The sequence below is a fragment of the Giraffa tippelskirchi genome, chromosome 4 (assembly GCF_054371585.1).
Source record: "Giraffa tippelskirchi isolate mGirTip1 chromosome 4, T2T-mGirTip1v1.2.pri, whole genome shotgun sequence".
NCBI classification, from domain to species: Eukaryota; Metazoa; Chordata; class Mammalia; order Artiodactyla; family Giraffidae; genus Giraffa; species Giraffa tippelskirchi.
This window is the reverse complement of record NC_137278.1, coordinates 202,141,533-202,163,677: the sequence shown is the minus strand read 5'-3', so window position 1 is coordinate 202,163,677 and position 22,145 is coordinate 202,141,533. Positions and strand designations below refer to the sequence as shown.

At 49.5% G+C, this 22,145-nt stretch overlaps 1 protein-coding gene, 1 long non-coding RNA gene and 1 other non-coding gene across 5 annotated transcripts; 1 reads left to right on the top strand and 2 right to left on the bottom strand.

Annotated features, from left to right (window-relative positions):
• Positions 1-2,043: 2,043 nt before the first annotated feature.
• Positions 2,044-2,148, bottom strand: LOC145504024 (U6 spliceosomal RNA). Its single transcript, XR_014052016.1, has one exon. It is a non-coding gene; the product is annotated as a U6 spliceosomal RNA (small nuclear RNA).
• A 1,438-nt stretch (positions 2,149-3,586) lies between these two features.
• PEX26 (peroxisomal biogenesis factor 26) lies at positions 3,587-13,560 on the bottom strand. Of its 3 annotated transcripts, none has more exons than XM_081589959.1 (5): positions 13,078-13,560; positions 11,940-12,080; positions 10,917-11,212; positions 9,540-9,686; positions 3,587-6,206 (listed from the first exon to the last, which is right to left on the bottom strand). In XM_081589959.1, the coding sequence occupies exons 1-5, from the start codon at positions 13,290-13,292 to the stop codon at positions 6,103-6,105; spliced, it is 903 nt and encodes a 300-aa protein (XP_081446085.1). In that variant the 5' UTR covers positions 13,293-13,560; the 3' UTR covers positions 3,587-6,102. The 3 variants fall into 3 exon arrangements, with proteins under 3 accessions (XP_081446085.1, XP_081446084.1, XP_081446086.1); XM_081589958.1 differs by having other exon boundaries at positions 3,587-6,174; XM_081589960.1 differs by lacking the exon at positions 9,540-9,686.
• A 125-nt stretch (positions 13,561-13,685) lies between these two features.
• On the top strand, positions 13,686-17,412 carry LOC145545452 (uncharacterized). Its single transcript, XR_014082097.1, has 2 exons — positions 13,686-15,438; positions 15,854-17,412. It is a non-coding gene; the product is annotated as an uncharacterized LOC145545452 (long non-coding RNA).
• The last annotated feature ends 4,733 nt before the right edge of the window (positions 17,413-22,145 follow it).

Genomic DNA, 22,145 nt, shown 5'->3' with positions numbered 1-22,145 from the left:
GAAGAAAAAGGTGAGGCAAAGAGTATGTCATTTCTTGACCTAGTCCTGATTAAACAGCCCTGAGAAAGTGTTAACTTGCATTTGCCTATGTAACAAGACACAGATCCCTCAGGGACCATTAATCTTACTTAATGCAACTAAATGTGCCTATATGCAAAGTCCGTGTCTATTTAATCTATTTCATGCACCTATTTCAAATATTTTAAATAGGTTTTATCAGAAAGACTTAACCATCCTATTTTATAATAATAAATATTTTGTAGCATTTTAAATACTCCATTCCGTGTATCACTTAACACCTTCCAGTCTTTTTAGTAGACTTTTGCTCACGTGACACAAGAGTATCATAAAGAAAATAAGGCAGAAAAATTTTATCCCCATCTTTAAGGTAAGAAAATAGAGACCTATACCCCTTATATGTGGAACCTAAGAAGAAATGACACAAATAAACTTACAAAACAGAAAGAGACTTAGAAAACAAACTTATGGTTGCTGAGGGGGAAGGGACAGTTTGGAACTTTCGGGAGGTCATGTACACACGGCTATATTTAAAATGGATAACCAACAAAGACTTACTGTATAGCATATGGAACTCTGCTCAACGTTACATGCCAGTCTGGATGGGAGGAGTTTTGGGGGAGAACGAATACATGTATATGTATGGCTGAGTCCCTTCACTGTTCACTCGAAACTTCCACAGCATTGTTTATCAGCTATGCTGCTGCTAAGTCACTTCAGTCGTGTCCGACTCTGTGCGAACCCAAAGACGGCAGCCCACCAGGCTCCCCCATCCCTGGGATTCTCCAGGTAAGAATACTGGAGTGGGTTGCCATTTCCTTCTCCAGTGCATGAAAGTGAAAAGTGAAAGTGAAGTTGCTCAGTCGTGTCCGACTTGTAGCGACCCCGTGGACTGTAGCCTACCAGGCTCCTCCGTCCATGGGATTTTCCAGGCAAGAGTACTGGAGTGGGTTGCCAGTGCCTTCTCCTTATCAGCTATATCCCAATACAAAATGGTTTTGGCATTAAAAAAAAAAAAGAAGATAGAGACCTAAAGATTAAGCGACTTTTGCAAAGTTACAGAGCAATTCAGCAGCAGAGCCAGCATCTCTTTATAGGGAGAGATTGCTTAGCTTTTCTGCCGCAATCAATGTTGATGCTAATGTTAACGTGACTTTTCTCTAAAAGAAAAGAAATCATTTTCTCTAAAAAGATTTCTGCAAAAATCCTTTGGTTTTTCAACCAAGTCTCCAACTATTACGTGATGCTTGTCAGTCCCCATCTCAGATGGTAGAAAAGGTGACAAGGGTACATGAAAAGTTGCAGAGGTGCTTGAAAAAGAGGAGCTGGGCAAGTGTGAAATGAGATGGGGTCAGTATTAAAATTAGAAGTGGGTCATAAAACTCAGCCCTGCCAGGTCACCTGGGGAGGGACAGTGGCTCTGGTGGCCCCCACCCCTCTTCTACCTCAGCCGTTCTGCCAGCCTATCCACCAGCCCACTGGCTGCAAGGCCCTTCTGCCGGCCTGCAGCTCAGCCAGCTAATACTCTCCTGAACAAACCCCATCTGCAGCCACTTTTTCACAAGTTCTCAAGTACTGGGGTTACCAAGAGGGCTGGATGTTTGAAAGATAAAATGGAAAGAAAACTCATCAACATTACAGTGGTTATCTCAGAGGCATGAGATCACAAGTTCCAAATTTGCTTTTATACAGTTTTTTAAATTTCTAAAATATACATTGCTTAAAAAAATTTTTTTAATCTGTTTTTATCAAGAGGCCTGGAGGCTGGCCCAAAATACCTAGATTCCACTTTAACCCTGAAGGAATGGCACACATCGGGGTTTCAGTAGGGCCCCATGTCCCCTGCTTTTTTCTTCAATTTTTGAGTATAGCTGATTTAGCATGTTGTGTTAGTTTCAGGTATACAGCAAAGTGAATCAGTTATACATATAGCCAGATTTTTTAAGATTCTTTCCCATATAGGCCATTACAGCGTACTGAGTAGATTTCCCTATGCTGTATAGCAGGCCTTTATTATCTATTTTTAAAAATATGGAATGCTTCACGAATTCATGTCATCCTTGCACAGAGGCCATGCTAATCTTCTCTGTATCAATCCAATCTTAGCATACGTGCTCCCAAAGCGAGTACCATGTCTGTTGCTCTTAATTCAGCTCCTTGTCATCCAAGAACCAAGATCTCCAGAGGCAGAGAAGCAATCTTTTCGTTAATAATTGCTATGTCAAGTTCCAAAGCACTGGGCTGACAGGTGGTGAGGAAAGTCTAGGGAAGCTTGCCTGAGCAGAGTACATGAGAGAATGACAACCCACAGCACCCTCTGGGTGCAGACACAGCGGCCCACCAGCCTGCGGCCGCTCCAGCCAGCGAGCAGAGGGGAGAGGTGGACAGACACCCTCTCTGCAGCTCACATCAGGCCTCTCACTCTGCCATTTCCCGCAGCTGGCTCAGCGGTTGGCAGAGGCAGTGCCACCCGACTTAGAAGTGGAGTGTCCGGGAGCGTGAAAGGCTGGCTCTCAGCTTCCCTGTGGCTGGGAAGGTACCAGGCAGGCTGGACAGAGGGCCGCGTTTGCCAGGAAGTGGCAGCAGAGGTGTGACGCCCATCTGTTCATCTCAGACTCAGGCTCAGAAAAGGGTGGAGTGGCACCATAGCATTACAGGGAAAGGTGTGGGGCTTATACTGCGGGCTCATCATAGAAGGGAGCATGGGGCAGCTGGACAGAGTGAGGCAGCTCTGCAAGAGCGGACACGAACAAACACCCAAGACTGGGTTTAAAAGCACAGCGCACGTGTGCAGTACGCCATCATCTGTAGAGATAAAGAGGAGCTTAGCATCAGAGATTACGCGAAAGGATCCAGATGGCAGTGGTGATGGGCAGGGGGCCAGGGGTGCAGAGCAGGAGGGAAACACTCTTTTTCACAAACACCCTCTGTGCCTTCTCAATTCTGTACTAGACACATAAAACATCGTTTTCAAAAAACATCGTTTTCAAAAGAGCCTGAACACACGTGAGCAAACACATCCATGGCGTTACCTGCACAAAGCCACGAAATACGCCCTCAGCCCCTCTCTAGAGGCAGCACCCTGCGTCCTCCCCTCCACTGCTCACCCCACCTGTGATGGCTCATGTAGCCCAGCCCCTCTTTATCTCACCATCTCCCCAGTTGCCCCTCAGCCCCGAGAACCCAGTCGTATCTCAGAACCAGTGGAAGTGACCCACTCACTGGGGCCAAGGTGGCGCGTGCAAGGACGGCAAGCTCCAGTGGCTGGTTTTTGGGTACATGAGGGGCACCGTGAGCAGTGGGGGATGTGGATTGTGGAGGGGACCCATCTTATGTAAGCTGTAGCCTGGGGGTCACTTCACCCTGGGGTCTCCATTTCCTTAACACACAAAGAAGGGGTTGTAATGGGGGGGATCTTTCCAGATCACACGTGGGCAGGCCCCCCTCACAGCCACTTCTCTGGACCCGTCGTGTACTGGGTGCCTCAAGCGCAGGCACACAGAAACGACAAGAGCTCTCCATGCAAGCTGAAACATTCTGCGAGCCCCACAAAAAAGTAGAAAAAACAGGTAGTAACAGATTTTATTTAGTCCAATATATGCAGATTATTTCAATATGCAATCAATATAAAAATTACCGAGTCTCCACTCTTTTTAGCTCTATGTGTTTGCAATCAGTGTGTATTTTATATTTATACAACATCTTGATTTGGACCAGCCACACTTCAAGGGTTCAAAGGCGACTGGAGCTAGTGGGGACCTCCCTGGTCAGCGCCGGTGCTGGAGTGACCAGGTGGCCCGCCCTTCACTTCAGATGTCATCAGGCTCCGCACTGAGGCCAGCCGGAGCAGCAGCTGCATCCCCAGATAAGGCCCAGCCACTTGAGCAGCGGGGCCAGCTCCTTGCCGGATGAGGAGGGTAGCTGGGGCTGGATGCCAGACAAGACTGCAGAGCACCAGGTGAACAGGAAGCCAAGATGCCCGAGGCCTGGAGCAGGGTCACACGGGCTTCAGGGCAACAGAAGTCAGGGTTTCCACAACCCCCCTCCCCCACACCAAAGCAGAGGCTGCCTGTCACGTCAGTTACATCTATTCATTCTCTGTCATGCCTCTGAAAACCTTCTAATCCCTGGTCCTCAGCTGGGCAGCGAGGACAGAGCCACCCTTCATAGGGCTCCTACCTGGAGCAGGAACCTGCTAACACTGCCCTGGAGGCTCGTTTACTCACCCAACTCACCCAAAAATCCCTGTGAGAGGACAATCACCTTACAGATGAGGTTAAATCACTTCCCAACAGCCACACACCACTGAGTGGGAGGACAGGCCCCTCCCCCCCATTCAACATTGCAGTCACACACCCCAGCTTCAAAGAGGCCCCAGAATCCCAGTCGCAAGGCATTGGGTCACCACTGCATAAAGCATATGAAACGGGGGCCGGGAGAGGATTCCCAGAGGCAACCCACCAAGTGAGAGGGGAGCTGGGCCTCCAGAGGATCAGCAGGTGCAGAAGGTAAGATGCATGAGGGGTGCAGTGCTCAGAAAACCGTGACTGCCAGCGGCTGGATGAGGTGGGGATGTCGGCCAAAACCAGTGCCCAAGGTCTCTAAATTCCATAAGAACTGAGGTTTTACCCTCAGGCCAGGGGAAACCACTAAAGAGTTCTCTCCAGGGCATGAACAGGACCAGGTTTTAAAAATCACTGTAAAGGAGAAATCCCCAAGCCCGATTGGCTCCCTTTCTCTCAGCATGTTTTTACAACAGCCTAGGACTTAACCTCCCAGGGCCTGAAGTTTACCCACTCCATCATTTTATGAAAGAGATGCCCCTTTCTCTCAGCATGTTTTTACAACAGCCTAGGACTTAACCTCCCAGGGCCTGAAGTTTACCCACTCCATCATTTTATGAAAGAGATGCCGCTGACCTGGAGCTCCTGAGGGTCTCAATGCAAAGCTGATAAGCCCCTTGGTCTTGCTGGCCTGCTAGGCGCCTCCACCCCCCAGCCCCACAGCAATGGCCTCCATGTCCCTGCAGAGACAGGGAGGATTCTTGTGGCCATTGACAGAAAGCACTGAAACATTTCAGCTGCACAACCGCTAGGGCCCTACTGTCTCCCGCCCCTAGACAAGGAATAACATCATTCACTGCCTCCCAAGCCTCCCCTCTGCCCAACCCCCTCCACACATCCTTCCAGCTCCCCTGATTATCTGCTCCATTTTCAGTGCATCAGCTTTTGAGGCTGGCCTACTTTCCAAGGACACAGGAGCAGAAACACTTGTGCATTATATGAACAGCAGAACATAAACAGGATGGGATACAGAAAGGGGGGAGCCAGCAACCGTGTGTACCAAGGATGCAGCAGAACCTGGTGAAAGAACCAGCAAGGCAGAGCACAAACTTTCGCCTTGAGGGGGGTGCGGGGGGGGGCGGCGGCAGGAGGCGGGGAGCAACAGGAGGGAGAAGGCAGAGACCCTCCTCACACAGCCGCCCTTGGCCACTGACGGCTGGAACACAGCTGAGCCCAGGAGGCAGCAGCCCAGATCCCCTTACCCAGTCAGAAGAGGACTTGAGGCTCAGGAAGCAGAGAGCAGCCCACGGCACACCTCGGGGCTGGGTGGGGAGCAGGGAGTGATAAACCAGACCAGACTATGGAGCCTGTCCCAGGAGCCACCTTCAGAGGTAAGTGTTCCATGCAAGTGAAAGGCCAAGGTTCCCCAACCAGGACCTTGCTCTGAATTTCCAGCTGTATGAACCTCTGGCCTGAAAGATCAATCCCTGCCTCTGCAGGAAGATGGATCGTGTCAAGGAATGTCAAGGAGGAAGCACTCCCCTCCACCAACCCCTCCTCTGCAGGGGCCTCTGCAGGGCTGTGCATCTTGTCTCCACAACCCCAGCCAGAGTGGGGTGCAAAGGGGAGGGCTCTGAGGCAGCCTGGCACAGTGCCCCAGCCAGGTCAGCCTCCCCTGGAATCAGGCTGGCCGCACTGGCAGGGCCCATCCAGCTGCAGGAAACAGGCTGCCAAAGACGAGTGAGTCTGCTTCTCCAGGGGTCTTGGGGCGCAGGGGGTTGAGGTGAGCAGCGAAGCCCACTCAGTGCTGGATGGGAAGCCGGCAGAGAGGAGGAGACACGGCCTCGCGGATCCGCTGGAAGATCTGCATCAGCTTGTAGAGGAAGGGCAGGGAGCGAGGGGACGCTGCAGGGACAGGCCAGTCAGTGCCCGCTCTACCCCTCCCAACCCCCACTCAGCCACTCCTGCCCCCAAAACCCTCCCCCCTGGGCAGTGACCATGCCAATGCTCCTCCACCCTCCCATCAGGAGAGTTTCCCCTTCTCCAGAATATAATCTCTGGGTGGTATTTTCTTTAGTTGGATGACAGAAAACTTCAGTTTGCTGAGAAAAAGACCCACAATTATTATGTTTTAATCTAACTTGTTAATATTAAAAAATTGGTAATGGTGGCTGCCTCTGTGGAGATGAATTTGGGAAGAGACTTTTCATTACATTCCTTTTTGTACCTTTCAAGTTTGAAGCCAAGCCACATTACTACTTCTTTTTATCATAATTATATTAACAGTAAAAGTAAAACCAGCCTCTTTTGAATGAGAGCTGAGCTGGCTGCTTTGGTTTGTTTTTCTTTATTTGAATTTTTTAATAGACTTTCTCCCTTCTTAAAAAGAAATGTTACTTGTAAGAAACCTATTCCAGTCCACCCTCTTCACGTCCTCCTGGCCAGGTTCTAATTGCAGCCCAGCCGTGGGCTCTCACCAACCTGCATGGACTGTCCTGAGCGCTCCTGGAACAGCCCCTTGCTAACCCACTCAGAAGACCAGGGTTCTGAGACTGAAGGACTCCTAAGAACCACAAAAATCTTTCTAATTTTTACTAAGTCTCTGGAATAAAGTAAAAGGTCAGAGGGTGGACAGGACTGAACACAAACTCCTCAGCTTTCCTGAGGGCTAACCAGTGACTCTCTCCTCAAGCAAACAGAGCTGTTCAGAGGGATCTCCTGCTCAGTATCAGCCATGGGGTCAAAGGGACAAGCTGAGCTGTGCAGAAACAGCTCCCGGACAAGAAAAAGGGAAGTGGGGACACAGCAGGATCTGGGGTTAAATGAAGAGCAGCAGAGAGAATGCCTGTGTGACCCTGGAGCAGTCACTTCTCTCTGGTTCTTAGCTTTCCCAACCAAAAAAGAAAAGAAAATGAAGGGATTGAAATAAGGGTTTCCAGTTTTCCCTTCAGTTTTGAAAGTTATATAACTCAAAGTCTAAATTCATGAGAAGAGATTAGGTTATAACTCACACAAAGTAACACACAGGAAAGTTCACGAGTGAGCTCTGGCCCAGTGCTCACAAGGTCTGAGGAATTCACCCTCGGGAAAGAGCACAGCAGAAAATAGCAAGAAATCATCAAAATGTTCGGAGGTATCACCTCACACTGGTCAGAATGGCCATCATCAAAAAATGTCTACAAGCAATAAATGCTGGAGAGGGTGTGGAGAAAAGGGAATCCTCCCCCACTGTTGGTGGGAATGTAAATTGGTGCAGCCACTATCGAGAACAGTATCAAGGTTCCTTAAAAGCTAAATACAGCTACCATATGACCCAGCAATCCCACTATTGGGCATATATCCAGAAATAAACATAATTCAAAATATACGTGCACTCCAATGTTCATAGCAGCACTATTTACAACAGCCAGGACATGCAAGCAACCTAAACATGCTTTAAGAGAGGAATGGACAAAGATGCAGTACACATACACAATGGAATATTACTCAGTCATAAAAAGGGACAAACAAAATTTGTAGAGACATGGATGAACCAAGAGGATGTCATAGAGTGAAGTAAGTTAGAAACAGAAAAACAAGTATCGTATATTAACACATATATTGCAGAATCTAGAAAAATGGTATAGATGGCCTTATTTGCAAAGCATAAGTAGAGACACGGACATAGGAAACAAATGTATGGATACCAAGGTGGAAGGCGAGAGGAGATTGGGAGAGTAAGATTGACACATATATACTGTCAATACTATGCACCAAACCAAAACTGATGGGAACATACTGCATAGCACAGGGAACGCTACTCAGTGCTCTGTAGTGGCCTGAATGGGAAGTAGTCCAAAAGGGAAGGGGTATACATATATACATATATACACAGACAGCTGATTCATTTTGCTGTACGTTAGAAGTCAACACAACATTGTAAAGCAACTACGCTACAATAAAAATTGACACAAATAAATAAAAAGGAATCATCGAAATGTTCAAAAACAAGGCACTGTAAAATCTAGTTATGGAAGTTACTGAAAACTGGAATATTATTTAGTCATGTACAGTTTTAAAGCCATTTTTTTTGGTGGGGGGAGGGCCACACCTCATGGCTTGCAGAATCTTATTTCCTTGACAAGGAATCGAACACAGGCCTTCAGCAGTGAAAGCATGGGGTCCTAACAACTAGATCGCCAGGAATTCCCTAAAGCCATGTTTTAAAGAATACTTATAGGGGGATGAGGAACTGGAAGAAGGCTGTCAAAAAGTCCTTTTAGTTATAAGATAAATATTAGGAATGTAATGTACAACATGATGAATATAATTAACACTACTGTATGTTACATACAAAAGTTAAGAAAGTCCTAAGAGTTTCTCATCACAAGGAAAAAAATTTTTTATCTACATGAGAGGATAAATGTTCACTGTACATACTGTGGGAATCATTTCATGATTTATGTAAGTCAAATAATTATGCTCTACACCTTAAACTTATACAGTGCTGAACGTTGATTATATCTCAATAAAACTAGAAGGAAAAAAAAAGAATACTTAACGACAAGCAAAACTGCATCTACATCCAGAGAAAGACTAACGATTACAGTAGCTGATTACAGAAGGGTGATTTGTTTTCTCCTTTATACTTTTCTCTATTTTCCATATTCTCTAAAATATTATATATTTTTCCTATTGCAATTGTGTTTCTACAATATAATATGTTTTAATTTAATGTAACTTTTTTACACATCATGATGAAGCTTTCTTTTTCTTGAGGGGACTTCTTGGTGATCCAGTGGCTGAGAATCTGCCTGCTCGTGTTTGATCTCTGGTCTGGGAAGATCCCACATGCTGCAGGGCAGCTAGGCCCATACACTGCACCTACTGGAGCCCGAATGCTCTAGGGCCTGGGTGTGGCAACTAAGCTTATGCACCACAACTACTGAACTGTTTGCCACAACTAGAGAAAAACTGCGTGCAGCAACAAAGACCCAGCACAGCCAAAAACAAAATAAATAAACCCTGAGGCTCTACTCTGAACCCTGAGTTCACCCCTGGACGTCCAGAGTCGACAAGGCAGAGTGGACTTTCTCCAGGACTGGTCTCTCCTTCAAGGTGGGCTGGCTCCAGTTCAGGTCCACCAACTCCTCCTTGCAGATGAGACCAGGGAAAACCCCCAGGAGGGCGCCCAGGCCCAGCCCTGGTCAACTGCCCTGTCCTGGGAGGGTGGGAGGAGAGGCAGACGTCCTCACTCACCTGGATCAAACCTCAACACCAGGAGACAGAGGATCAAGGCGGCCAGCAGGCTCTTACTGAAGGGCAGGGAAAAGAAGTGGCTGATTGCAGAGTCCCAAAGCTGGCGCAGCAACGTCAGTAGTGACAGGAACTTGTGGGAGGAGGAGTCTGGCGGGGAGACAGAGTAGAACTTCAATAAAGAAGCAGCTTCTCAACTCTGAGCTTTGAGTCTAATCATAAAAGTCGAGCCAAGACTGGTATCCTCACGCAGTCCACAAAATGGTTCCAAGGGAGCTCCCAGGCAAGCAGAGATGCTTTCAGCACCAATTACATTGGAACACCAGCTCCATACAAGAGAACTGTGACATCACCAGGCACCAGCTCCACGGGAGAGGGCTCTGATGTCACTAGATACCCCTCCATAGGAGAGGGCTCTGACGTCACCAGATGCCAGCTCCACAGGAGAGGGCTCTGGTGTCACCAGATACCACCTCTGTAGAAGAGGACTCTGACATCACCACACCAGCTCTGTAGGAGAGGACTTCAACAGAAATGTCTACTCAGCTGGGGAACCTGGTACATCTGGTGTTTCTTTAACAGCTTCACAGCATTCTTTATATTCTGGCCTAAGACATATGCACAGTTACACAGCAATAATCATCGATGATCAGTAAAGGCAGAAAACAAAGGGCACCTCACAGGCACAGTGAAGAATCCTATCTTGGGCCGAGCACAAACATGAATACCACCTCCAAGCCCTGAAGACACCCTGGACTCGCCATCTGAGTGCCCCCTCCCCAGGCACAGGATAGGCAGAGGGTTTGTGGAATTACATGGAGTCCCTGAAGCCAACAACCTGCTGCAAAGAAGTGACCCTGCCTCAGCAGGTCCCTGCTCTTAAGCACATGAAGAAAACACCTGAGAGACAGGATTAGTCTCCTAAGGGCTGAAGGTCCTCCGTGTATGCCTATTCTGGGTGTCACAAACAGAGAAAACAAAGATCAGGGGGTTAAAAACTACCAGGAGGAAAACTTCTACTCAGCGTCAGGAAGAACTTCCCGACACAACCCTCCACAGCTGAAAGGGACTGCTTCAGGAGATGTGAAGTAACATCCCGGCCAGGCCAGCGCAGTGGAGGCAGATCTACCAACAGGAGCCCACGGAGGAGGTGACTTTCAGGAGACAAAAGTAAGGTTAAGACCTGCACCACCTGCCTCCCAAAGCCAACTGCAGAGGGGCTGGGCTTTCGAAGCACCTCAACAGGTTTCTTATCCTGCAATCTGGAAGTTACTCATACAAAGCACTGTTCCCAAGGCCCAGGAAGGTCATGATGGACCCCACGTCCAGAAGGAAGCCCTCAGCTTCTGCACAGAGGGCTGCAGAAGGATGATGTCCCACCTTCCTGGTTTAGTGTCCGCGTCTCCTCAGAGCCAGAGTGTCCATGCGTCTGCTGCTGCCTCGCTGCACTAACGGCCTGAAGCGCGTCCAGCCGCTGTTTCTCGCTGAAGGCTGCCGAGCCCACCACCAGCTCTTCAGCCTCTGACAGGAGGCCCAGAGGAAGTAGCACCCGTTGCAGGTGAAGTTCTGCTAAGGATCTATACTCTGGAAGGCCCTGGTTGTCAGGGTCTTGAAGCCAAGCACGGACCCCATCCAGCACGGCTCCAGGCTCTTGCATTTTGCTGTATAAAAGAACGCTACAGCCCCAAATAATCCAATCCCAGAAGAAGAGTGGTCAGTGCTTAATGGTTTGTTAATTTCTCATAACCACTACACTCCTCCTACCCAGCCCCTCCTTTGTGCCCTCAAGTCCTTCCCTACGGGACACTGACATGGTAAGAATCAGGAGTTCTTAGGAGCAACAAGCAGCTCTCTCAGCTCTGACACACTCCACTTCTGTCACCCCACTTCATGTCTCCCATCCCTTCCTCTTTTCTCTATCCCACTCCTAAATTCCTTCTTCCGCATCTTTTATTGCATATGTTTTGAGTCTGGAAGGCGCCGGGGGGGAAGGAGGGTGGGGGACAGGGAAAGAATTAGATTTAAAGGGAAATGGCGTGGAAGGAAAAAAGAGGAGATATGAGAACTGAAGGGGCGTGCTGTGCTTAGTCGCTCAGCCATGTTGGACTCTGTGTGACCCCATGGACTGTAGCCCGCCAAGCTCCTCTGTCCATGGGGATTCTCCAGGAAAGAACACTCGAGTGGGTTGCCATGCCCTCCTTCAGGGGATTGTCCCGACCCAAGGATCAAACCCAAGTCTCCCGCATTGCAGGCAGATTCTTTACTGTCTGAGCCACCAGGGGAGCCCAAGAATACTGGAGTGGGTAGCCTATCCCTTCTCCAGGGTATCTTCCTGACCCAGGGGAAAACCCTCTTGCTCCTGCGCTGACCCAGTGGGGAAGCAGTAAGGACCTAAGGACCTACCACAGTTCCAGGACTTTGGGGGGCAGCTTCTCAGGAGCCTGGTAATACTGAAGAACCCAGGACAGGACTTCCCGCCACCGATCCATTTCTGCCAGGGCCTGGATGCCCACAACACAGAGAGAGCATTTCACCTCCAAGGAGCTGTCAGCGAAAAAGCCAATTTGAGTTCAAAAGTGGTTACCCTGCACTGCCATTCCCACCTTCAGCCTGGGACTGTTCTTTACCAGCTCCCAAGTCAGTAGCCATTACCTCTCACCCTCCTCATCCCCAGTATTCGAGTGGGCCTCACAATTATGACCCGTCTCATGAACTCCAGCAAGACAAAACTGCCCTTTGCCCGGGAGCTAAACGTTTCTATAAATTTAAAGGCCTATCAGCTGCTGATCAACACCCGTCTCTGTATCCAGGTAAAGTCAGGGTTAACCAACAGGAAGTGTTCATTTACTCCCAAGTGGAAAAGAACAGCTGCAGCACAGATGTTGTGGGTGGAAAGAGGACCAGCTCTAAGAGTTTGCTTAGTGAAGAAATGGCAGAAGCAGTCTCCGCCTGAACGCAGCATCCGATTCACAGCCTCAGTCTTTACAGCAAAGAGTCTTCACCGACCACCTAACACTCAGCGAGGGCTTCCCAGTTCATCCTTCTCTGAGGCCACCTTTAACCAGTCTACCCACGACCTCCCCAGTGTGACCTAATCCAACGAGCAATGCAGGACCAAGATTTCGTTTCTTTGATCCGATCCTAAAAGAGGACCAGAACACGACTCCTGCTCTGAACCCCAACCCGAGGAGTGAGGGGGACTACTTCGGGGAGAGGTGGAAGGAGAGGACTTCCGCCACCAGCTTATTGCAGTAATTTAACAAATCCATTCTATCTTCCCATTAAACCATTCTACCCTGGAACAAGGAGAAAGAATTGACTGTGGTCCCACTAAACCCCGTTCACGACTCGACCGCTTCCTCCTTATTGGGTGAGGCCTCCGTTTCCTCCTCGGAGAGCGGTACAAGGTGAACCCCTGCCTTGCGGAGAAGCACCGCGAGAAAAACAAGGAATAAGAGTCGCACGAGCAACCAGATTGCAGGAGTGCTGGGGTCTGGAGGCCTCCCACTGTCCCCGGAGGCGAACCGAGCCCCGGACGTACGCGCCCGCCGGCTCCTCCGCCAGGCCCTGCCAGGCGCGTTCGCAGGTGCGCAGCGCCGCGCCGAAGTCCAGGTGCACCACCAGCAGGTCGGCCGCCTCCTCCAGGAGAAGCGCGGCCGCCGACGGGGCCGGGGCGGCACGCACGGGCTCGCTGCTCCGCAGGGCACCCCCGAGCGCCCTCAGGGGGGCTGCGGAGGTCGCGGGGTCACTCTTCATAAGTGCGCGCCAGGACACAGCCCTCTAGGGGCGCGGGGTGTGCGGTGCAGCCTGGGGAGGAGGAAGGGGTGGTCCTCACAGGCTGCTCTGGCGCGGACAGCCTGGCGCCCTCGGATTTGTGCAGCACTGGGTCCCTGGGCACCCGGTCCCACGAAAAGGACTGGGACCCCCAGCCGGTGTAGGGCCGCCCGTGGTCTCCTCAGATACGGGGCCGCCGCAGCGGGCTCGGGGACACAGGCGCCGACATCTTGCCTGCGCGCGCAGGCCCGGCCGATGCTCGGCCCCCGGCGGCGCGGGGCATTCTGGGAGGTGTAGTTCCGCTCCTGGAGCGGTTGTCCTCCAGGGCAGGCGGGGGACTTCCGACTACAAGCCCCGGCAGCCCGCGCCCCGGAAGTTGTCGCGGTGAGAGGAAGCCTGCCGACCGAAGCCGCTGAACGGGGTACGGGTGGAGGCCGGCACCGGCGGCCCTGGTGTCCGGGACGCAGCTCCGGCAGCGGGCAGTAAAGGCCGCCTGTGTGCCTCCTCCGCCGAGCCCCAGTCGAGCTCACGGTCAGTCCACAGTGGGACTCCGAACGTTGTGCCGAATAGAGGTCTCGTGAAAAACAGCCGTAGGGTGTGTAATGCACTTCGCAAAAAAGCCCTGGGACAGAGCACGTATTCTTTACGTTATGGCTGTAATAGTAATTATTAAGTTACATTTATTACTGTGCGTCACTCAGGTTTTTCGGGGCCTCTCAAGTTTGTTCTAAACCCTAGGTTTCCCAGTTCCTACCCCGAGGTCTCCTGAAGCGACTCCTCTTGTGATTACATGAGACGGGCCAGGCCAGGAGCAAAGTCAGCACCTGATCGCGTCAGCGTCCCCTTCTCTGGTCACCAGCCTGGGCCCTCATCTCTGCATATAGTCTTCCCTGGAAGGCTGAGGCAGAAGCATCAGATCCGTCAGACTGCGGATGAGGAGTATGGAGCCATAACCATATAAGGCCATAAAGCCAGGACTTCACTCAATCCGCATATACCTAGCACCCTGTAAGTGCCAGGCTTTCTTCTAAAGGCTGAAGATCCCACGTGAACACAGGAGACAAAAATATCTGCCTCTGTGGAGCTTCCACATAGTGAAAGAAAGCAAAATTAAAAATAAGCAAGTAGCATGTCAGATGGTGATAAATGCTAAGGAGAAATAAACAAAATAGAGAGGAGAACTTGAGAGTGACAACACTGACGACACCTCACTTTGTTTTCTAACAGTAAATCCGGGGCTGGAGAAGAGCAGAGAGGAACCTGGCCCTGTGCTCAGAAGGCCTCTGTTGGTGGGGTCACTGTCCTTGGGACCAACATGTGCTCAGTGTCTGCCCTAAATCCTTCTTCATCTCCAGGCAGTATTCATTCCCACATAGCGAAATCCAGAGGCAAGCAAGTCTCTGGGAAGTGTGGATTGGTTCAAGGCTGAAGTTACCAGAATGTGTTATCAGTTCTGCCTGAGGTCTGACAGCAGATAGTGAAGATCAGTAGAAATAACATAATTATTGGACTTCAAACAAACAAAAAAAACCTGTTTCTCAGAGCTGGTTTTAGACGTCTTCCCTGTACAATCAGGGAAGCAGTAGTAGCATCAGGAAACAGATGTGATCAGGCCTGGGCTAGTTGGGACTAGCACAATAAAGCCTTGGCCTCAGGAGTGCCACCTGAAAAAGGCCCTTTTCTTAATCCCTAAGGAGAAGGCCCTTGCTATGCCCAGGCCTCTCCAGGAGACGGCAGCACAGCCTTAAAAGAAGCTGACCTGCCAGCAGGTAGGTCTGTGGCTGCTAGAATGAGGTCAAGATTTTTAAGGAAGTGGAAGCTTGCAAAAAATAATATAAAAATAGGATTGTGTTCTATTTCTGTGTTTCATCCAATCTTTGACTGTGCAGGGCCACACAGTGGTCTGTCACCACATAACTTTAGCACTGCTATGCCCACCAACTGATCCCTGAACACCAGCTCTGTGATACTCCCTAGCTCCATCTGAATGTATCCAGAACTTCTCAAGCTAAGATACAGCAATCCTAATTTATTCCACCTGAAGTAGAGTAAACAGATGTCTTAACAACTCGGCGCTCATGAATCAAGAGCTTTGAAACCACCTCAGGACTTCACTGGTGGCTGAGTGGTAAGAATCCACCTGTCAATGTAGGAGACGTGGGTTCACTCCCCGGTCTGGGAAGATTCCATACACTGCGGAATGGCTAAGCCCAGTGGCCCAGTTACCACCACTACTGAGCCCACGTGCTGCAACTACTGAAGCCTATTCACCCTAGACCCAGTGCTCTGCAACAAACACCCAGGGCAGCCATAAATAAGTAAATAAATTTATTTAAAAATAAATGAACCACCTAGACTCCCCTTGGGATAAATGAGTGGAAACAAGGCAGTTGTCTCAATCTGTAAGGCCTGACCTGTGTCAATATTTGTATTGGTGGAATCCTTTCGGGAAAACTAGTAGAGTAAATGAGACACAAAACCCACACGATAGCCATCCCCCAGCCCACTCAAGCTCTGAGACCTGCTCTCCCTTCTGCTTGTAGGGTTCTCAGTGTATCTTGCCTGAGCAGGGTCCTGAAGGTGTCGATTTGCTCGTCTGCTCTGACCAGTCTGTGTTTCTGTAGCAGAAAGGGCTCCAGTCTAGGAAATGAGCTATGCCATCTAGAATCCTGGGGAACTCTGCAAAGTCAGACGAGTCCTCTGAGCTTCAGTTTTCTCATTTGAGGACATTGACACCAACACCTACCATATGGGGTGGTTGTGAGGATCAGAAGAGGTCATATGACAGCCCCTAGAATGCTTTAAATCACTGGAATAGTTCAGGCCAAACAAGGTGAGATGATACACTGGGAGGTGAGTAAGGAGGAGAAAGAATCCAGTTCCTCCTCAGAGTTCTGTACTCTTAACTTTCTGACAAGGAATCTGACTCTTGACTCTTCCTTACAAAGGTCAGATACCAACCTCTGGAGCCAGCCCAGCCTGTCTGCCCTTTCTAAGCTGGCTCTGCATTTCGTGACAGGAGACAGCATCCACACAGCTGCCCCTCTGGGCTTATCTCTTCCAGTCAGAGCCCCTCAGGACAGGGACGTCAGTGGTAAGGCTCTGTAAGCAGTAGAATCACGCCTGGTGTGGACTTTGGCCAGAAGCAAGCCGAAGAGATAAATATTGGCAGGGCGGAGGTGATGTTTTTCCAGGGTGGTCAAGGGCTCCAGACCTTCGTCAGTTAGATGGCATTTTTATGGCTCCTTAAAGCCTGGACTTGGAGTTCAGGGAAGAACTGAACTGGACTGGCTCCTCTCTTCCATGTAGACACAGCAGAGCCCTGACTCTGCTTCTGTATCTAAGGCCTGCTCCTTGTCCTCCTCCTCGTCCTGTGCAGCACTTTACAACATCGTAACAATGGCTCAGAGTACCAGGTGCTGCTCCAAGTACTGTACGTCCAACTCCTCTTAATCACCAGCAACCCTGGGACAAGAGTCCTGCTGTCACCCCCACGGTGTAGGTGAAGAGGCCAAGGCAACAGGTAGACATAGGAGTGCAGAGCGGGGCTGGAACTTCAAAAGGGCAGTGTGGCTCAAGCCTCTCTTGTAAGCTGATACATAATTCTGACTGTACAAGGCGCTCTCACTCATCCTGTGTGAGCTTGACGGCAAAACTGAGCAAAAAGCAACCCAGATATATTAGTGTTCCTAATGCTAGATGGGAAAGTAAAGCTCAGAAACTGTCAGAGTTCAGAATTCATGGTTTCAGTGACAAAACTGGAGTAGTCACCGGAGATTTCTCACCAGAATCCATGCCAAGACATTCTCCAGATGGCCACAAGTGACTTCTCCTCTGCCCTCAAGGTGACCAGTACCACCCCCACCCCCTGCCCTGGGCAGACCTGCCATCCAATTTCCACGTGTTCCCACACACCCTAGGAACCAGAGGGTGCACCTGAGCAAATCTTCATGATGCCAGACCAGGCGTGACGTGAAGCCAGTAACAGATGCTCCCTGGATACTGATCAGCCCTGCTCTGTCATGGAAGGTGGAAAGACGCTGGGCCCTTCAGAGTCTGTCCTGCTTCCACACAATTCAAGCTGATCGCTCCTCTCTTAAAACTCCCCACTGTGCTTTGCTCTTTTCATGCCTCTCCTGTGGGTCCTTCCCAGCATCCATGTTTTCTTGTAGTTATTTGTGTCATTCCCCTACTCAACCATGCCCTTCCTGAGGACAGGACAGAGCCCCCCATCTCAGGATCCCTGGGTGTCTGGCATGGTGCAAAGTGCTAGGTGTGGGCTGCTCCAAGGGATCCACCTGCCCTGAGCTGTTCTGCATCATTTGATCTTGACTTCCAGGTATGCCCACTGGTGAGCTCTGTGTGAAAGGTTGGAAGCTGAGGAGATCATGTCCCAACGTAGCCCCCCAGAAAGGAGAGACACGTGTGGTATCTCCAGATGCTCGAACCCGTGCCTGCCTTCTTGTCTGTGCTTTCTTCCTTTTTTCCTAGGAAATAATCTAATAAACCCAGTCACCCCAAGTGATAGAATTTCAGGGTTGAAAGGGGCCTTATACTGGAGCCGAACTGAGGCTGGGGAGGGGAAGCGACAACTACTATCCCCCAGCTGAAGGCCACAGAACCCCTGACCCATTCCATGCCAGAGAGGGAGGACCTCGCCCTGGCTTAAAATGTTTCCTCACCAGCCCAGAGATTCCCAAGCTTTGGGGTAGGTCACAGCGTCCGGAGCCGCTATTCATGCCCAGATACTGGCTGAGAACAGCCACCCCTGCCCCAGGGCTCGCTTCCTCCCCTCCCAGAACAGCTCTGGTTCCCAAAACCTGTGGTTTCCCATAGTGGGCCAGACCTCGGAGGGGAAAACTGATGGAAGGGCTCTCAACATAGTTTAATAATCTAGGAAGTTGTGTATTTATCTGAGATAATGTTACAATTGTTACCGGTCAATAGATTTTATTTACTAGAGAAACATTCCAAAACAGGATTGATGCAGGGGCAATTAAAGTGGTCTTTGGGGACTTCCCAGGGGGTGCAGTGGATAAGAATCTGCCTGCCAATACAGAGGACACAGGTTCAATCCCGGATCTGGGAAGATCCCACATGCCATGGAGCAATTAAGCCCATGAGCCGCAACTACTGAAGCCCACTCGCCTAGAGCCCGTTCTTTGCAATGACAGGAACCACCGCACGGCGCACCCACAATGAAGAGCAGCCCTTGCTCTCCGCAACTGGAGAAAGCCCTTGGAAAGCAACAAAGACCCAGTGCAGCCAAAAATTAAATAAAAATAAAGTTTTAGAAAGTGGTGTCTTGTATTTAAAAGCCTAGGAGCCACTGACAGAATCTGTATGTCCCAAGTTATTTCGGAAAGTTATTTCCCTAAATGAAATTTGAGGTCAGCAAGTTCTGATTCAGGTTTATGGGTAGTAGGGGAGGAGGAAAATTGGTGGGAGGATTTCCAGAAATCATTTCACACCTGGCCCAGGTGAGGGCAGTAGAATGGAGAGGGAAGGTGAGAAGCTCAAAGAAGCAGAGGATAGCCCTCTGAGCCCTGGCAACCTCAGTCAGTCCTAAGATTGGGTTTCTTACTCAGCTGACTGCAGCAAGTAAAACAAACATTTGCCCAACATTGTCCCATGGGTCTAGGACCTAAAAGAAATAAAGTAGTAACTAGAAAATAAACAAGAGGAACTGCAGTTGCCCTTTGCATCTGCTTAATTATTCTTCTATTTTGGGGGCTCCAAAATCACTGCAGATGGTGACTGCAGCCATGAAATTAAAAGACGCTTGCTCCTTGGAAGAAAAGTTATGACCAACCTAGACAGCATATTAAAAAGCAGAGACATTACTTTGCCAGCAAAGGTCTGTCCAGTCAAAGCTTTTGTTTTCCCAGTAGTCATGTGTGGATGTGAGAGTTGGACTATAAAGAAAGCTGAGCGCTGAACTACTGATGCTTTTGAACTGTGGTGTTGGATAAGACTCTCGAGAGTCCCTTGGACAACAAGGAGATCAAACCAGTCAATCCTAAAGGAAGTAAGTCCTGAATATTCATTGGAAGGACTGATGCTGAAGCTGAAACTCCAATACTTTGGCCATGTGATGGGAAGAGCTGACTCATTAGAAAAGACCCTGATGCTGGGAAAGATTGAAGGCAGGAGTAAAAGGGGACAACAGAGGATGAGATGGTTGGATGAGATCTCTGACTTGATGGACATGAGTTTGAGCAAGCTCTGGGAGTTGGTGATGGACAAGGAAGCCTGGTGTTCCGCCATGGTGGCAAAGAGTTGGACACAACTGAGTGATTGAACTGAACTGAACTGAATCTGATTGTTCCATATCTGCTCTTTTAACTGCTTTAGTTAAAATGATGCACACACAGGGGCCTTCCCAGGTGGCCAGCTGACCGAGAAGATGGTAGGGTAGTGCCTCAAAATACCCATCTTGTCAGGGTCTGGTTGCCAAGTTCTTTTGTAGAGTCAGAGGGAAAGAAACAATGAGGAGCTCGAGTCAAAAGGCAGAACAGAGAGGGAGAGGCAGTGGGAGAGTAAAGAGAAAGGGTATTCAGTCTTGCAAAACATCTCCAAGGGAATGGTCAGCCTTTGGAAAGGGGTGTTCATCTCTTCTATTCACAGGTGGGCAGGGGCAAACTAGCTCTCTTTGAGCTGAACAAAGGTACTTTAGTTTACAATCGAGCAGAGAGGCATGGTCCTCTGAGGCAAGCTACTAAGTATGATTATAATAACAAAAGCAACAAAAAGCAAGTCAAAGAAACAGTTTCCAACATGGAGTCAGAGTTGGCCTCTTCTCTGTAACACATGGACTATAGCCCGCCAGGCTCCCCTGTCCAAGGGATTATCATGGCAAGAATGCTGGAGTGGGTTGTCATTTCCTCCTCCAGGGGATCGTCCCCACCCAGGGAATGAACCCCCATCTCCTACGGCTCCTGCATTCAGGTGGATTCTTTACCACTGAGCCATCTGGGAAGCCCAACTAAGCCCATGTGGAGTAGGGCCCACTCGCCACAGCTAGAGAAAAACCCATGCAGCAACGAAGACCCAGTGCAGCGAAAAACAAATAAAATTATTTTTAAAAATGATACATACATAGAGTAAAAATACTCCAAACAAGACCAATAAGTATGAGAATCATCTGAAATCCCACCACCTGTAAGTGAAAACTTCAACTATTTGATGACCACCCTCCGTAAACACACACAGTGTTCATGTATGGTTAGACGTAATTGTGCTGCCCCATGAGCTGGCGTGCTGTGTGTTACAGGAGTCCTTGATACTCTTCGAGAGGACATTGTTACTACTCACATGTAAAACAAGAATTAAATAATCCTGCTGACAGCTTACACGCTTGCACTTCTTTGTACTAAAAAGCAATTGTACCTCCTTGATGCCGTGGAAATTGAGGCTGGGAGGAGACCTCCGAGGAGTCCAGAGCCCTTCTCTGTAGGGTCAGTTCTAATCACTCCTCATCATTAAGCTGTAAAGTGTAGTACTATACAGTTTGGGACACACTTTTACGTTACTTTGTTATCACAAAATGAGGTGATGAGAAGTGAGACAGGTAATCACAGTGCGATGAGAGTCAGGACTCGGCGCATGCAAGGCGCTGATAACAGTCACGGGGGTGTTTACTGAGAAGCTCCGTGCCAGGCTCTGTGAGAGGTCCTCACATGGTCTCATTATCCCCATCTAGAGAGAATTCGCCTGAGGATCAGAGAAGTCACATGTCCACAGCAGACCCTGGCGGGATTCTAGTCCAGACTTGTCTGGCTCAAGCCTCCCCTTGGGCAGCACTTGACAAAACTCTGACCTGGGTGTCATCTCCTCTTCACAGAGGAGGGAACCAAGGCTGGGGTGAGCCACTTGCCTCAAGTCCCAGGGCCAGGATTCTAGCCATTTACTCTAAGCCACTGCCTTCCTGATAGGATGAGTCCCTTTCCTGGGCGGAAGAGGTCTTCTCTCAAGTCTCTGGAGAAGGGGTTCTTATTAAGATCTTTCGGGGACTTCCCTGGTGGTCCAGTGGTTAGGGCTCTGCACTGGTCAGGGAACTAAGATTCTGCAACCCAAGTGGTACAACTAAAAAAAAAAAACGTTTAAAAATTCCTTCCTGCTGCATTGAAACTTCTGTCCCTTCTTCAGAGGGAGCAAAGGTCGGCCTTGTGCAGAGAGGCAGAGAGACTGAACTCTTCACCACGCTCAGGCAGCAGTCTTGAGCTCAGAGCAGGCCCAATCCATCCCTCTGTGGTGACTTGCCTGTGCTTTCAGGGCAGGGCACAGCTGTCTATCTCCTCCACTCTTTTCAGAGAGGAGAGAGAGCGAGAGCATTTATTCTCGGGGATATGAAATTAGAAATGATGAGACAAAGTGGAATGAGATGCAGGGCAGGGTGGGTGGAAGGCTCATACAAGGAATTAAACAGCATCTTTTTGGCATTGTAGGCAAAGGGTTGGTTTGTGGAGGGAATTGGGCAATCGAAATTAGTGTTTTCGTCTTTAAAGATAAAAATTTTTATTTATAAAGCATTCCTCACTGGCATGAGCTCAAAGCACTTACTGAATGCTGACTAATTACCCCTCCCAACAAACAATCTGGCAGTTAGGGAAAGAGATAATTATCTGAGTTTACAGGTGGGGAGATGGAGCCACAACAGAAACCATCCCCAGAGACCTGAGACCAGAAGGTGAGCCTCCGAATGGCACCCTGCTGAGAAGGGACAGCCCACTCACTGGCCGGCACTGGTGGGGAAACTACAGCTCCCGGCAGACATGGAGAGGGGACGGCCGTGCCCCTGTTGCCCATTCCAGATCCCCAAATATGGAGAAGGAC

Coding starts and splice junctions, on each gene's coding strand:
- PEX26 (XM_081589958.1), bottom strand. CDS start 13,292: ATGAAGAGTGACCCCGCGACCTCCGCAGCCCCCCTGAGGGCGCTCGGG. Junction 9,687..10,916: donor GCGGACACTAAACCAGGAAG/GTGGGACATCAT, acceptor TCTCCCCGCCAG/ACTCCTCCTCCCACAAGTTC. Junction 6,175..9,539: donor GGTGTTGAGGTTTGATCCAG/GTGAGTGAGGAC, acceptor TTCCTCTACAAG/CTGATGCAGATCTTCCAGCG.